This window comes from Lissotriton vulgaris, chromosome 1_1, assembly GCF_964263255.1.
Source record: "Lissotriton vulgaris chromosome 1_1, aLisVul1.2, whole genome shotgun sequence".
NCBI classification, from domain to species: Eukaryota; Metazoa; Chordata; class Amphibia; order Caudata; family Salamandridae; genus Lissotriton; species Lissotriton vulgaris.
This window is the reverse complement of record NC_141685.1, coordinates 1,544,568,884-1,544,586,194: the sequence shown is the minus strand read 5'-3', so window position 1 is coordinate 1,544,586,194 and position 17,311 is coordinate 1,544,568,884. Positions and strand designations below refer to the sequence as shown.

General features: G+C 44.5%; 1 protein-coding gene across 1 annotated transcript in view; it reads right to left on the bottom strand.

Annotated features, from left to right (window-relative positions):
• RLIG1 (RNA 5'-phosphate and 3'-OH ligase 1) overlaps window positions 1–17,311 on the bottom strand; it is a 199,569-nt gene that overhangs the window by 34,510 nt on the left and 147,748 nt on the right. Inside the window, exon 6 of the mRNA XM_086918000.1 lies at window positions 15,124–15,293. Within this exon, the coding sequence (XP_086774126.1) occupies window positions 15,124–15,293 (170 nt within the window). The remainder of the gene's footprint in view (window positions 1–15,123; window positions 15,294–17,311) is intronic.

Below are 17,311 nucleotides of genomic sequence, written 5' to 3'. Positions count from 1 at the left end.
GGTATACTATATCTAAAGCAAAGGGTGATTACACCACCTTGCCCCAGCTGTCGTGCAGCCAGTTGTGTCAGATTTAGATGGCCATCCAGGGGTGGCATAATACATGCTTCAGCCCCTGGGTACACCTATGCCCTGAGTTACAGGGTCTGATAAGGTGGCCCAGTACCAATTAGATATGTACCTAGGGTACATGGAATCCATTTTACAGAGAGAGCAGTAGGCCTGGGGTCCTGATTGGCAGGGTCCCAGGCCAACTAAGTCGGAAAACCAGCAAAACACCAGGCAAAAAGTTGGGGGCAACCATAGTCAGGTATCCACCTTCCTACACAAGGCATATGTTGACAGGGCGGACATGGGCTTGCTCATGGCCACGGATGAGGGACAGGAGGAAGAGAGTGACCCTCTCCCAGACCTGCTCACTCAGAACCCTGATGATAGGTCAGTAGATGGTGTAGTCTTTTCTGACAGCCTCTCAGAACATCAGCAAAAAGATTGCAAACAGGTTCTTCAATCCTTTAGACATATGTTCTCTTTGACTCCCTGTCAGACAAACTAGTGCATCCATGAGGCGGACACTGGTGACAGTCTGCCTATAAAGAGTAAAATCTACAGGCAACCTGACCACGTCAGGGACTGCATAAAGAAAGAAGTACAAAAGATGTTGGAATTGGGAGTCATTGTAAATGTAAATGTAAATTGATACTTGTATAGCGCACTACTCACCCGCAAGGGTCTCAAGGCGCTTGTACGAATACCGCTGTGGAACCCATCCTGGCTTTCCCTGTGAGGCGTCCACTCCTGGGCACCCCCAAGGTGGAGGCCAGGCATCCTTAGCGTTGTGGGGGCCGTTGTGGAGATTAAGCAAGCTATTGCCCAGAGTTGCAGAGTGGGCCTCCATGATTGGAATAGGCACCGAGGCGAGAATTATCAGGTCAGTGAAATTTTGAGCCCAAGACCCGCCGAGGCGGGGGAATTGAACCCTGGTCCCGGGCTAGACCTCTGTATCAGGGTCTGCCGCTCTAATCATTGAGCAACACTTCTCCACTTCATTGAACCGTCAGAGAGCCCTTGGGCTAGTCCTGTAGTTCTAGTGGTAAAACCTCACACCCAGGATGGTAAGAGAGAGATGAGGTTTTGTGTAGACTACAGGGGTCTCAATGCTGTTACTAAAACAGATGCCCATCCAATACCTAGGGCAGATGAACTTATAGATAAATTGGCTTCTGCCAAATTCTTGAGTACATTTGACCTGACAGCTGGTTATTGGCAAATCAGGTTAGCTGAGGATGCCAAGGCCAAAACAACATTTTCTACCCCAGGAGTTCATTACCAATTTGTGGTGATGCCCTTTGGTTTGAAAAATGCACCTGCCACTTTTCAAAGGTTGGTGAACCAAGTTCTCACTGGGTTGAATGACTTTTGTGCAGCATATCTAGATGATATTGCTGTCTTCAGCTCCACCTGGGAGGATCACCTGATCCACCTGAGGAAAGTTTTGGAGGCCCTGCAGAAGGCAGGCCTCACTATCAATGCTACCAAGTGCCAGATAGGGCAGAGTCAGGTTGTGTACACGGGCCACTTTGTAGGTGCAGGCCAGGTTCAACCATTGGAGAGCAAGATACAGGCCATAAAGGACTGGGCTCCTCCAACCACCCAGACACAGGTCAGAGCTTTCCTGGGCCTGTCTGGTTACTATAGGAAATTTTTCTGAAATTATGGGATCATTGTGACCCCACTCAATGACCTGACAAGCAAGAAAATGCCAAAGAAAGTTCAGTGGACAGTTAGCTGTCAAAAGGCATTCGATGACCTGAAGCAGGCCATGTGTACTGCACCTATTCCCAAGAGTCCAGACTACTCCAAAACCTTCATTGTCCAAACAGATGCTTCTGAGTTGGGTGTGGGAGCTGTTCTATCTCAACTGAATAATGATGGTCATGACCAGCCCATTGCTTTTATAAGTAGAAGGCTGACCCCTAGAGAGAAACGTTGGTCAGCTATTGAGAGGGAGGCCTTTGCTGTGGTTTGGGCGCGGAAGAAGTTGAGGCCATACTTGTTTGGAACTCACTTCAAGATTCAGATAGACCATAAGCCCCTCTTGTGGCTAAATCAAATGAAGGGTGAAAACTCCAAACTTCTTAGGTGGTCCATTTCCCTACAGGGGATGGACTTTACAGTGGAACACAGACCTGGTACTGACCATGGCAAAGCAGATGGGCTCTCCAGGTATTTCCACTTAGAACGGGAAGACTCACCTGGTCAAGGTTAGTTTAATGTCCCTAAGTTTGGGGGGGGGGGGGTATGTAGGAGAGTAGGGTCTGCAATCCTATGATCACCCCAGATTTTTGCTTTTTGCTTCACTGGTTTACGACTTTCCCTGGCTGTGGGCCTGCTAATCAGACCCACAGCCTAGCTGTTCTCTCTCTAAATTGACATACATGTACCTTAGGTGCATTTACCAATTGGTATTGGGTCACTCTTCTAAGTCCTTGTACAGTGTACCATAGGTACCCAGGGCATGTACCTTAGGTGCATTTACCAATTGGTATTGGGTCACTCTTCTAAGTCCTTGTACAGTGTACCATAGGTACCCAGGGCATAAGTGTATCCAAGGCCTACTAGGGGCTGCATGCAGCATGTATTGTGCCACCCCTGGCTGGCCATCTAAACAAACACAACTGGCTGGTAACACAGCTGGGGCAAGGTGGTGTAATCACCCTTTGCTTTAGATATAGTATACCTATATCTAACCCTAAAATGGACACATATACTCCTATAAGTCACTCCTATGTCAGGCCTTATCAATCCTGAAGGCAGAGTGCTTGGAATTAAGTGAGATTGTGCTCTAGCATGAGATGAGCATGTCTGCAGCTTTCGGAACCATCTCCTTATAGCTGTTCCATGATAACGCTATACCATACACTCTTAAGTGCATTATAATCCTCGCGGTTATTGCTAACTTTGGCATAGCATTATCAAAACATGTCGTGTAAGGTGTCATACGCTTTGGAATACTACCCCCTCGCCAGTTCTGGCGACGGGGGTAGCATTCCACCCTTCTAGAGGGATAAGACATGTATGTAACTAGAACACCGGTTAAAGTTAACCCGAGCCTCAGCATCACAAAATGGATGCTGCTGCCACAGACACAAGTCTGACCTCCTGCTGCTGGGAGTCCTTCCAGCAACGGAGGCCTGGACAAAGGATTTCCTGCCTGGGGAGGTGCTAGCACCACCCCAGACAGTACTTTGTGTATCCAGATAGGCAGGGCTGAAAGGAATGAGACATGCCTGGGGCACACAAGGTGTCCTTGTGCATACCCTGGTTCAAACCAGTTGCTGGGGCACTCCAGCCCCAGCTCTGGCGCAAAACCGGACAAAGGATAGGGGGTGTAACCACCCCCCTTCCTGGTCCCACCCATGGGAGGGACCTAGTCACAGTACAGCCCCCTTTGGGAGAATAAAGGTAGGAGATGGTCCCATTCCAAATTAGATTATCCTGAATGGAAACTACAAAGAAGAAACTCTGGACTTCGACGTTCTGCTCCACATAAGACTGAAGAAAATCTCCCTTGTGGCCAAGGAGTGACCACCCTGCATCCGCAGGCACCATCAAGCGTCCTAGCGGTTCACTTTGTCGTCCTTCCTGGTGGAACCAGACTTCAGAGCCCGACGAGACCCGGACTTCCAGACCTCTCCGACCTCTACCTACATCTGCAGCACAGCTGAGATCTGTGGGTGCGATGAGACACGTGGGACCGGCCATCTTGGAGAAACTGCACTTCCCTTCCAGCACGACTTCAGAGGCATCCTCGAGAAAGTGCTTTGGGGATTGAGAAGCCCCAGCCCCGAGCAGCTCCTGCACCGAAGACCATCCTTCCAGCATCCACGAGATCTGCGTGGGGCCCTTTTGCTTGGTTGCTGCTCGGCGCGTTGTCTGGTCACTCGCCGGCTGGCTAGTGGCCTCCTAGATGACTATCCTTGAAATCCACACCGCTGGTCTGGTTGCTCCAGACTGGCCCTTGCTTCCCTGCACAGGAGAAGTACCCCGGGCCCTCCTGGTCTGCACCTGACTCCATCTTCACTCACCGCGTGGGTTGCCTTTGCCAAGGCCTGTTGACTCCGAACCCGGATCAGACACCGCCGACAGCGAGAGCCTGCGTGGGACAGCTTGTGCCTCCATCCTGGTCGTCGAAGACACCTCCTGGTCCACGTGGCTGCAGAGTCAAGCGTCCACTCTTCACCTGATCGCGACAACAGCATCTGGTTCCTTCCTAGTTCCACTCCGGTCACTGGTTAGTGAGTGTGAACATTGTCCCCTCTGCTTTCAGGTCTCCATCTTCCTTCATCCACCCTTGGATCACTCCGGACATCTTCCTCCTGGTCGCCTGCAGCATCTTTCTCCAAGGCTCCATTGACTTTGACGCGGAAACCCGACACACTTTCACACCTATGCACCCGTAGCCCGTGGGTGAGGTAACGAGAGCATTTCGGTGCTCATAGGTAGATTGACTCTCCTAGTGTCCAGGTATCCTGTAGTCTCAGTCTCAACCAGTCGGAACTGTCCTTACTTACCTTTTTCGTAATTTGTTTGTGCCCATTGACTTTGCATTGGAACCCGGTGTGTGTTCTAACACTACACACGCGTCCCGTGGGCCTCCTGCTCCTTACCTAAGGTTAGGGAAGTGTAGCCCCAGCGATTCTACAGCCTCTGGGTATCTTCATTTCCTCTATCATTCTCCTTATACCATTTACTTAGTATATGGTTTGCCGTGCCCCTAGGGCACCATTGTAATTTGTGCGACTTACTGTATTTTTTTTTAAGAGTTCTGTTATGTGCGTAGCCCTCTGATCTCATAAAGAGTTCAGAGGTGTTTGTTAGTAATAAATATATTGTTTATTTTCATAACAACCTTTGTGGTGCCCTTTCATCTGGTATTCAAGGGGTTATATGTGGTAAAACAGCTGGCTTCACATGCCAAAAGAGTTTAGCCTAAGACTGCTCTGTCCATGCTACCATTAGGATAGCTGGTCTATAAGGTTGACTTACAACCAATCACCATAAGGGTTGTTTGGACTGATACAAGGTGATCACTAGAACTAGTGAGCATCATATATCAGGCCAACTTCTCACACCTATGAGCTGCATGAATACTCGAGCTGGTAGCGAGTGTTGTGGTTTGAATTTTGTTAGGAGAGTTTGTACACTTGTTATCCTGGCTGGAAAGGGATAAGCTAGTGTTAGTTGGGTGTTTATTGTAGCGCTGAGATACTGTTGTATGTGCGAGGGCTAGAGATGATATTTGACGTGATTTACCGTGAATCCCAAATCGTGAAGCAGTTGAATAGTAGCCTGTGTGTGTTGCACACACTCTCTGTATGAGCTGGCTTTTTTGAGCCAGTCATCCAGATATGGGAAGACGTTAATGTGCGGTCTTCTTAGGTGTGCTGCTACTATTGCTAGGCATTTGGTAAACACACTTGGCGCTGTTGTGACTCCGAATGGGAGCACTTTGAACTGGTAATGTTGTCAGTCTAGCACAAATCTGAGATATTTTCTGTGTGCTGCGTGGATGGGACAATGGAAGTAGGCGTCCTTGAAATCTAGAGTGACAAGGAAGTTGTTTAATACCAGTAATGGGAGGACCTGTTGTAGTGTGACCATATGAAAATGATCCGACTGTATGTAAATGTTTAAAGGTCTGAAGTCTAGGATGGGTCTGCAGGGCTCCCATAGAATTGGACGGTGTTTGTATCTTTTTTCATTTTCTCTAATGATACATCTGCCTCTGGTCCACATAGGAGTTGTTCGTCAAAGGGTTGGTTAAAAATGGCGCTTTGTACCTCAGGTTTGAACCCTGATATGCGTAGCCAGGCGTGTCTGCGTAGCAAAACGCTGGTGTTAACTGCCCTAGAGGCCGTGTCTGCTGCATCGAGGGCACACCTAATAGAGGTGTTTGTGATATTTTTCCCCTCTTGGATGAGCTTGTTTGCTCGATCCTTGTACTTGTCAGGGAGGTGCCTCATCAGTGACTCTAGCTCATCGTAATATGCTCTGTCATATCTGGCTAGCAGTGCCTGTGTATTGGCGATACGCCACATGTTTGCTACTTGAGACGCTGTTCTTTTGCCTGATGCGTCAAGTAGCTTAGACACCTTGTCTGGTGGTGCAGCCTCACCCGATGTTTGTGAGTTAGCTCTCTTGCGTGCGTTGGAAATTACAAGTGAGTCTAATGGTACTGGGCCTTTAATATATGCTGGGTCTGAAGGGGCAGCTTTATATTTTTTCTCTATCCGAGGGTTAATGACCTGAGTTCTAACTGGGTCTTTGAAGACTTCAGGGGCATGCTTGATCACTCCTTTAAGCATGGGTAAAATGGATGAAGACCTTTGTGCATTATCGAATGTATCCATCAGGAAGTCTTCCTCAACAGGGTCTGTATAAATGTCTACCCCATGATAATGTGCAGCCCTGTGAATTAATTAATTAAACCCTATAGTGTCTTTTGGTGGGGAAGGCCTTAAGGGGTATATGTCATCCTGAGGGACATTTGGGACATCTGGGACGGTATAATTGTCCCACGGGTCTGGGGATCCTGTGGGCATGGTTGGATCAGGTATGTTACCCCCCATATCATCAGAGCTATCATCCCTGTGTGGGGTGATAGGGGATGCTGGAGAATGCTGTGGTACAAGAGGTGGTGGTGATGGTACAGGTGAAAGAGAAGGGGAAGGCAGTCTTAAGGGAGAGGTAGCCATGTCCTTCTTCTTTGAATGCGGAGCTGGAGATGGTGTGTCTAGTGGTCGCTTTTTTGGAGCCAAAACTAGGTGTCCAGTGATTGGGTCCTTGGCCAGAGTCTTTTGAGCGGGGTCTGGATAGGGTAAATCCACTGCTGGGGATTGGTCTTTTGGTGCAGAGGAAGTCTTGTGCACCGAGATGGCTTGTTTTGGTTTCTTGGCAATGTCTTTCACCGGGGAGGCAGCCGTCTTTTTCGGCTCTGAAGCTTTTTTCGGTTCCGGTATGGTTTTTGGATCCGACGACTTTTTCGGATCCGATGATTTTTCGGTTCCGATGGTGTTTTGGAACCAAAAGCGTGCTTGCTTTAATCCGGTCTGGGTTTCGGTGTTGAAGGAGTAGTAGTGTGCTTCAGTGCCGATAGTTTGGATGTCGGGCCGGTGTCGTTTTCTGTGCCGGTATGTGTGCGCCGGCACCGTGTGAAGGTCGACTTGGGCTCGGAGTCACCTGAAGGCTTGGTTAGCTTCTTAGCCGGGCCCGAAGGTGGGGCAGTAGAAGCAGTTTGACAGTGTGCAACTGAGCTGGAGGGAGAGGGTGTGACCGGGGCCTTCTGTGTCGAGGAGGGGTCGGGGTTGACGGTCTTACTTACGACCCGCTGCGCTGGAGTTATGGCCTCGACTTTGGAATCTTCTGCTTTGGAGCTGCTGTCGACGTCGTGCTGTTCTGGGACGTTGACGCCTTCCTCGAAGATGTCGTCCGGAATCGGAGCTGAAGATCTTTGAGCCATTGTTCTTCTCGCACTTTGGTCCCGGATAGTCTTTTTGGAGCGGAAAGAGGCACAAGCTGAACAGTCTTTCGCCTCGTGCTCCGGAGAGAGACAGAGGTTACACACCTCATGAAGGTCAGTGTGGGGAAACTTCGACCCACATTGAGGACACTTTTTAAATGGCGTCCTTTCCATGAGCTGGAGTCGAGGCCTAGGTAGGCCCGAAGGACGTAGACGACGACCGGAATCGAGATCCTTGATGTTTGTAGAGTAGCGTTGACTGGAAAGCGTTCAAAACTAAGTTTTGTAGTTTGGTGAGGATTGCGCGCTGAAGGAAATCGGCTCCAACACGGAGTGCTGGAAACACATCCGAGCCCGGTGGCAGAAAAAACAATCTGGGGATGGAGCCGATGCCCATGCACAGTATCATCCTAAGGAGTCACCTGTCCCGTGACTCCCAAAGACTTTTCTACAACAAAACAAACTGCAGACATCCGGGCCCAACACTAGGTGGCCATCTTTGCATAGTGTGTAATCTGCAGCTCATTTGCCTCGAACATATTGTTTCCTCATGGACTGGGATCTGCAGAAGGGCCTCATCAATTCTGACGATATAAGACACCCCCGCTCTTTGGAGTGGGAGCTCACACCCAAAGTTCCCTACTATGGGAAGCAGAAACCATTAAGATAAGGAGGTGAGAAAACAGCTATGGAAGGAGTACCCAAGACACCCCCATTTAGAGTAGAGAGGGGGGCCACAACAGAATTGGACACCACAAAGTTGATATTCTGGAAAAACTGATTAAGGATATATAGATCCTAGAGTTCCTTTCAGGACAAACTCTTATACATCGCATGGCCTCTGACTAAAATTAGGGAGATGGTGGAGGTGGCCAAAGAATCAGAGGAAAAAATTGATTTAGATGTTTTTTCCTCCATACTTTGAGTTTCATAACTTGATGTACACATTCTGATTGAAGTAAACACTAATGGCAACAACGCACATGTTATATATGTAATGGTTTTAAAATGTGAGCAGATAATGTAGACACAATGCATCACTGCCTTAGGCAGTTAATGGTATTTCATGACATTACTGGACATATAGGGTTCAAGGGGTGATAGTATGGGGGATAGATCAGTGCATGTGACAGAACCTTCCAAAGTTCTAAGTTTCCATACAGCGCCTCAAAGGTTTATGGTGGGCTGCGAATGGCAGGGGATAGTTCACCCGGCCGAGGATTCAATCTGAGTACTCATGAAGGTCAAGCTCCCAGAAGAGAGGACTGTCAGGACCAATAAGGGCTCATTCCCTTTTTCCCCTCAAGGAACAAATTCAGCAGGGTTTGAGCTGCCAAAAGTGGTGTCAGAGGAAACTTTAACTCTTCAGGTAATGTAATGTAAGGTGGATATAAAGAGGGCAGCTTGTTACCCATGAGGGTATCCAGGCAAGTTCAGTATTCTTTCCTATTAAAGATGACGGAATCAGACCTGCAGAATGCTTTCACAACTGGCAAGAGATTACATATATCAGTCCTAGAGACCTTGAAGAGGTTCAAAATAAAGTTTTGAGCTGCAGTGCCCTTAGTCGAGGAGGGTTGAAACAGGTGAACTCTATGCGCAGGAGATTTGGACCAGTGGAGGCCCAACTAGCTGAAAGTTAAGTTATGAGAGTTGTTCCATCACTTGCCACAGGCAAGTGAACCTTTGAGGAGCAGATGGGGGGAGGTGGAGCGGGGCGGGGGGGGGGGGGGGGTGGTTAGGGGGTGCGGGAGGGGGGAGTAGTTTTTTCCATACCAGTGCCACAAGCTGCTGTGCTGCATGTAGCTAGTAAGGTTCCAGTCAGCATGGGTCAGACTAAGAACAAAATAGAGTTTTGAGGGTTCACCATTTCAGGTGCTATGAGCGACCGACTCAAAGGACATGGTAAAACTGATCGATCATGAAGTACTAACTTTGTAGGCCAAAAGGGGGTGATAGTATGATCATTTCTTCACATGAGAGACTTTCGAAGTAACCTCTTGGTAAACTATAAGGACAAAAGAGTAAGACTAGTTATCAACTGACTGTAATTCAATGGGTGGCTAGTCTACAGACATTTCAAGAGGGAGGGTATCAATTTTTTAGGCAGTGGTTCTTAGCCTGTGGTCCAAGGACTCCTAGGGGTCTGCGAAGTCGACTTTGGAAGGCTGCAAATTATTTGAAATTTAAATAACATTAACAAATTAATAAAGTGTATTTGTAAAGTTGCAAATGTTTTGTAAACGTGAAGGAATTTAAAACGGAAGGTTGAGTTCGTATCCTCAGATTGATTCCCTTGCTGCAGACCCACGAATCAAACAGAACATAGTATGGACAATGAGTGGCCACTCTTGATCTTAGAAAAACTTGAAACTTACCATTAAAATGTTGTTTTTTGTATTTGTTTGCGAATTAAATTAAATATTTTATCATTTGGGTATGTGTTTGATGAATGCTTGTTTCTGTATTTTATATTTATTGTTTTGTGGTTCAAATCATCGAAAATGCTTAGACTGGTCTCTCTGGCTTCCAGTAATGGCTCTATGGAGAGGTTTCCGGATTCCAGTAAAGAATCACTGGGGTCCCAAGGTTCCACTAATGATTAAGAGGGGTGCCACAGAAATCACAACGTTAGGAACAAGTGTTTTAAGGGATCGCCTCAGGCAAAAGATTGGATGATTTTCCTCAACCTGAATGACACCTGTCAGTTCCTATTTTTCCAACTCACAGACGTTTCCTGCAATTTCTTTGGCAAGCTCAAGTATGGGAGTCAAAGTTCTTCCGTTTGGTCTCTCTTACGCTGATGGTGCTTTTCAAAGCTCCTTGAACCAATAGTAGTTTTGTTGCCGGCAGGAGGTTAATCATTACCTGGGCGATCTAATTTTCATCGATCAGGACAGATACCTTACTGGAATAAGCTCAAATGGCTCGCTTTTTTCGGGAAGACCTAGGTTTCCAAATCAATCAGGAAAGAATTCACTCTTGATTCCCAAAAGGATGATGAACTTCCTTGGATTCACAATACACACTGGAACTAACCCTCAAATAAAAAGAGTACTTAGAAAAATGCTCACATTGGAAAGCATGCTCCTATGAGTTCTTGCCAGGATAGTGGGCCTCCTATAGCCTTCTACACCCATTGCACTATCTGGTCCTTCAGAGACTCCAGATTATTTATCTACAAAAGGGACTCTCCTAGCCAAAGAAATTCCACTGCCTGAGGAAGCCAGGAAGGAGTTGCTACGGTGGCTGGACCTCAGGGAGGCGTGGAATAAACAAGCATCCTTCAGACTAGCACTGAATATCCTAACAGAGTTGAATGCCAGCTATTAGGGCTGAGGCTTCATGAAATAAAAATGTTATAGGAGAAAGTTAGTCTCAGAAGGAACTGGAAACCCACATGAACTTCCTAAAACACCTGTTGCAGTTTTTTGTTTTTGAGGGCGGACAGCATTTCAACAGTCAAATAAGTCAACAAGCAAGAGGGGGGATCCAGAACAAGAGACAGGTTGACATCGCCAAGAATTCTAACACTACGGACTGGAGAAGAGAATAGGTGGGAAAGCGGTTCACCTTCATGGGCTAAGACAACTCTGCAACTCTCAAGCAGATTGGAACTCATTGCTACCTGAAGGATTTTGGCACTTACACCCTAAATTCTAGGGTATTCCATGGCCTTTCCCCCCGGTGGGTCATTTCCCCAGGGAGTATTTAGTCACATCCAGACTGAATGCATAAATGTCTTTTTTTTTGTTTTAAGTCCTCATCGAGCAAATTCCCTTGAGGTAAGCAGGAGTCAAAAGTCCCAGTATCCATTCAGTGCTTTGGAGTGAGAAGCCCTGGTTTGCCCTGAATGAAGTACTTTTTACCCTTGTCCTTTTGATAAATTCTATTGTCCAAACCGAAAGGCACACGATTTTCGGCAGAGGGGAGCTAGTCATTTTGACTACTCGGATCAAGGAATTGACTTGAAATCGTTGTTTCCTTTGCCTTAATCATTGGACCCTCTAATATTTAGCAAATTATACGTTTCCCACAAATTCCAGAATTTGTTTTTCTCTAGTGTGTGTTAAATGTCTCAACTGGACTGCAGCATCCATTGCACCATCCACTACAGTGACAATGTAAACATGACTGCAGGCCTGCCACCAGTAGCCTGGCTGTGCAGATTCCCTTTTGTCATGCCTAAACCTTCTTTTTAAATCTTGATAATTCACCTCTAGGAAGGCCATATTGCTATTAAGTAAGTGTGCACAGTATTTAAAATTAGGTTATGCACAAGTTTAATATTAAACATGTCCTAACAATGAGTAGCACCTCAAAGCTATTATCACTGTAGCATGGTTGGCTGTTCCATGGGAAAGCACTGGGATGCAATATTAAATACTACCACTGTATTGTGGGAATGGGACGAGGTAGAAAAAATTATGAAACAACTATTTTTCATATGATACTTGGGGTGCACTTCCCTGTCACAGGCAAATGTTTGCTGACACTTGCTCAATCACACCGGGCCCTCTTTTTGACATAACAGTGTCACAACCTGTTTGACAAGTCTGCAAAATTTACATATAGGTTTCGAGGTACACTTCAAAGGGTAAAGGTCTGAAGACAAAACAATTATTGTTTTTTGCATATCTGTTTGCTGTAAACTCAGCTTGGTTCTACCAGACTTCTGTCTCTGAAGTTGCTGTGGATACAGGTACTGCCTAAAACTTGATTTTGGTGTTTGATGTGGGAGGACACTGAGATTACCATAGTACACTCCCCACATACACCCAGAGCCCAAGATCAGTGTGGCCGAAGACTTTGCCATTTTGAAAATGCCCAACATGGGTAGGACTACCCCTCAGAAAGAGTTACCCCTTTGGCTAGCGCATCCGCAGGGTTCATTCCAACCAACTAGTCCATGCCAGGCATGAATGTGGCATCTCCACTTCAGAACACCCCATGACCTATGGAAGATCAGAAGAGGCCTGAACCGGTTGTCTCATACCTGAGAAGAGCCTAGAAGACTGGACCTGCTCTTTCCCTTGTACCCAGGAAAAGGTTGACTCCAGGGGTCACAAGGCTGACCTCCTACTAAACAAACAAGGACACAACTAGAAGGAAAAAGGGACTCACTGGTCTGGAAGAGTCAGTGTTAAACACGTCAGGATGTCTCTGGCAGAGGGTTCAGAGTGGGTCCGGTGGTTGTTGTGTGGGTCCATCTCCTTACTCAAGCGCGACCGCACTTTCTACCTTATCTAGACAGCGCTTCTTTTAGTCTCTATGCTATTTCCAAACTAGACCCACCTTTGTAGCGTCTTACTCCTTACTTGACCCTAGCATGCTCCACACTTATTTGACTCTCCACCCCCCTTCTTCCCCTGTTTACCTTTTCCTACAGCCGTGACTTACTGCGGAACCGCACATCAACCACCGGACCCACTCTGGACCCTCTGCCAGAGACATCCTGACGTGTTTAACAAGGACTCTTCCAGACCAGTGAGTCTCTTTTTCCTTCTAGTTCCGAAATCTCATCGCCAATCCCCTACCGGCATACTTATCCTGTTTTCTCTTACTTAAGACACATGCGTCCTTTACCCGATTTATACAGGAGTTCCACATGCCTACGATTGGGATTCCAGTTGAGTACTACGCGTAAGTCGCAGCGACTCCACCTGGCAGTCTCTGCTCTTCCCAAATCACAGACGGGGACAACTTACTTGCTCCCTTTGCCTTTCCTTGAGCCTAGACACGCGGTAACCTTCCTAAGCTCTTTCACGTGTTCGCTGCACTCTAACCTATCTTCAACTTCCCTCTTGGGCTCATCCGTAAACCCAACCGCCCCCTCCTTTTTTCTTTTATTTATTTTCCCCTCCTACTTCTCACTTGACTCGGTCCACCAATGAGTGTTCTCATTCTTACATATAGCACTGTCAATAATTAGGAGTACTCTGGTCCTGATGATGGCCCAAATACTCCAACAGGTCAAAACGCTGTCGACTAGTGCAGCGAAAATCTCGGCGCGAATTCCATGAAGATACCCATCTTGATTCCTCTTGTATATATTATCATTCATCCTCTTGTATATATTATCATTCATTGTTTGGGTATCTCTACTTTGTAAATTTCACCACCAACTGTTTTTTGTTGCGCCCCTTCTAGTCGCTGTACATACTTGCTCACGTGTCAAATGCGCCATCACCATTTCACGAGCACTTGTGCACAGTATCCCACAGGTTACATGCCATTCAATGTAACGCAGTGCTGCTTTTTTATACATGTCAAACATGTTTGAAGTTATTTAGAACAAATATATATGATTACTAAATCTCATTTCTGTTGTCAAATTGTATTTTTGACTCCCTTGTTTCCCCCCTTGCTTCCAGCAATTAATTGTGCGGTTTTAAATTTGAACACTAACTAATACCCTTAGAGTCATTGCTTTCACACCATTGGCATTAATGTACTTAGAACTGGAAAAACTGATGGAAATGGCTGGGCAAACACTTGTCTCTATCATATCCTTTGCCCTAGACATTAGGAAGGTCTGGGTAAGTTCTAAAACAAAAGGTATGGCAAATCTTTATAAGAAGCTTCTTCATGGAATCCTTTTTTGTTAAAAAGGCGTCTTTTCTTCAGGACTGAGACCCGCACCCACCAATGGTGGCACACTTCATCATCGGGCCCACTCCTCATTCAGAACAGATAGCATACCTGTCTGACTGGGCGCCTGGTGGAGATCTTATCTTTTTTAACAGAAGGACATTGTAAAGCTTTGGATCCACAGTTGTATGAAGCTAAAATTACCAGTTAGGCAGCATGGTTGCCACTGTAATCGTTTGGTAAGCATGTTTCGGCCAGCTATCCAGCCAAAATGCTTAAGTTGCCATCTTTTGAACCCTAGAATCCCTAACACTACTCATATTTTTTATAGTTGTTGTGTAAATGGTATAGGGTATTGAGTGTAAACATGTACAAAAGAAAACAACAATATTTACAATCGAATTCGACCCAGCTGTAGTGTTGACCTTATTTTGAATTAGAGACAGAACAAAATGTATTATGTCGCTTGTATCCACGAGTCAAAATAGCTGCAATTAAAAACTTATCACTAAGAGGCTACATAGTAAACCAATTCTAAAGCATGCTTCACTCAATTGAGTCACTGTGAACCTATGTTATCACATGCTCATCTTTCACAAAAGTTTATCAAACACAATCATGGTTAGGGGGTGCCTAGGTTTTATACAACTGTCTAAATCAGGACAAAAATCAAAACAACATTTTTCAAGCTATCCTTTGAAAGAGAGCTGCCTGCTCTATTGGAAAAAGGTAATTCTATTTACAACACAGACAATTTCATGTTAACACATCTACAAAAATCTTTATGATGTTTCTCTTGAATGGGAAAGTATAGAATTAGGAGTGTCCGTGTTTGAGTAAAAATAATTTTGTGATAATTTTACCAAATTTGAAAGTAAAGACCAAAAAAAGTTATTATTGCACAATAGTATTAAATACAAAAACAAACTGCAGGTTCTCTGTTGCTTTGTTCCTTGCACTTCTTTACTTACCAAATAAAAGACCATTACTATCCCATAAGATTTACTCACCTTTATCAAAGCTCCATCTTTGCAATGCCATACTATTCCTTCAATTTTGGCTTCTTCGAAACTTTCAAACCAGAAAAGAAGTTCATTATATTTCGGCGTGGGGAGATTCTTTATTTGAAATAATCCATGCGGTACCAGAAAATGGATAGGATGCTTTTTAGTTCCTAATCCTAAATTAGAAAAAATGCATTTCTTTAGCGCAACAAAAACGGGGTTTCAAATATTATAAGTGAGCAGTCTTTACAGAAGATAGCCCGCAGGAAACATTAATGGCAAACACCAACATGACAAACATATCATTCATACGGAGAGTGTCAAATATAGATAAAAGACAGTAGCGGAGATAGTACATAAACGGAGATATCCTGCTGGAGAGCATGTTTGCATAATAAAGGCATTGATCTAAGTGGTAGCCATGTAGAAAAGATGCAATTATTCCATGCAAAAATAAAACATGTTAAGGGTTTAAAGATATCCTTGGATCCAATGGTAGTATTCTTAAATGAGGTGGAGGGGTCTGAAGGCAAATTAGTCTAGATCCCTGCTTATCACGCTCATATTGTATGGCAGAGAGCCTGTATATAAATATTGGAAGAGTTGAAGTCAGTACAAAGGAAGTGGACTACATTTAGAGGGATCCAGACAGTGGCCATTATTGTCTCACATTTAAAACTTAAATTAGCAAAATGTAATGAAAAAACATTTAAAGTGTTTAGAAAAAACAGATTTCTTCGAAGTAACAACTGTTTTGCTCATTGAAAGGCCTTGCACAAGTTGGGTAGACTGCAGGTCTTCCGTGCTTCGCGAACATGCTTGAAATGCTTGTATTTCCAAAGTATACCAAAAGATACCTATTTTCACATGAAATACCAACAGTAGTAGTAGTAATGATCTTTATTTGGTAACCGAGTACCATCAAAGTGCACATATATAAAAACATTACAAGAGATATATCATAGGACCATTTTAAGACATGCCATAGGGCAATTCATTAAGAACGTCACTATTAAAAAAAACATTTATTTACTTATGTGCAAAATAGAAGCAGAAGTCAAGCAAGACTGTGTGCAAAACAAGCAATAAAAACGTAAATAAAATACATAAAAACTATCATCCAGCTGTATATATCAAAGCAATATTAATAAGATAAACAGTCAGTAAAAGATTTTGGCCTAGTCACTTGAGGGCACGGTTAATAGTCTGCCAAACTGCCAGTAAAGATTTGCTCGTAGAAAGGCTATTACTGGAGTGGTGTTGCTCCTTAATATTCTGAGGGCCACTATATATTTTGTTGATTTCAGATTTTAGCATACAGGAATAATCCATTTACGGCGCGAGTCATGGTAGCTCGGACAGAAGAATAATATTTGACCCTCATCTTCATGATCTGCCAAGCCACATGCCGGACAGGTGTTAATACCGGGAGCCTTGTGCCATTAACTAGTTACTGATCTCAAAGGGAGAGTGCCAAGTCGAAAATAGATATAAAGACTTTTGGCTAGAGGGCAAGAGATGAAATCTAAAAAATCCTCATAGCGAGAAAACAGTTTTATGTGTAAAAATCAGTTTGTTAATTTACCAAATCAATGATTATGTAAATGAATATCTTGGTTGTAGGTACAATAACATATTTTTTGTGATATTAATTTCGGTCTTACACATTCTTTCTGGGTTAATCCATAACCTTATCAATCCCAGCTTATTAAACCAATCAGACACAAATTTAACCCAGAGTATTGATTTGGCACTCCTTATGCACAACAATTCAACAAAGATTTTTTTTTTAAATAATATATTTATTAACATTTTCTTAAATACATTGCAAAGACATTGTTCAGTGGCAAAACGCAGCAGCACAATCACTACAACGGCAGCATCATACAACAAGCATTGGAAATGCAATAGGTCTCGCATTAGGAAAGTTTGAGCTATTGGCCTTATAAAATAATTTTTTTTTTATGCGTTTGTTAAAATAGCTAAATTAATAGCTTTGTCATTTACAATGCCAATAGTTATAACTTTTGCAAATGTGACACCTATAGCATTTGTAATGCAACATGTTTTTTATTTACGTGACTTAGATGTATTGATATTACAAATAACAATGGCTTTTTTTTAAATTAATTGTTAAATAATTTATTAAATTTGTAATGGCAATAGCTTAAACTTTTGTAACTAACTTTTGTGA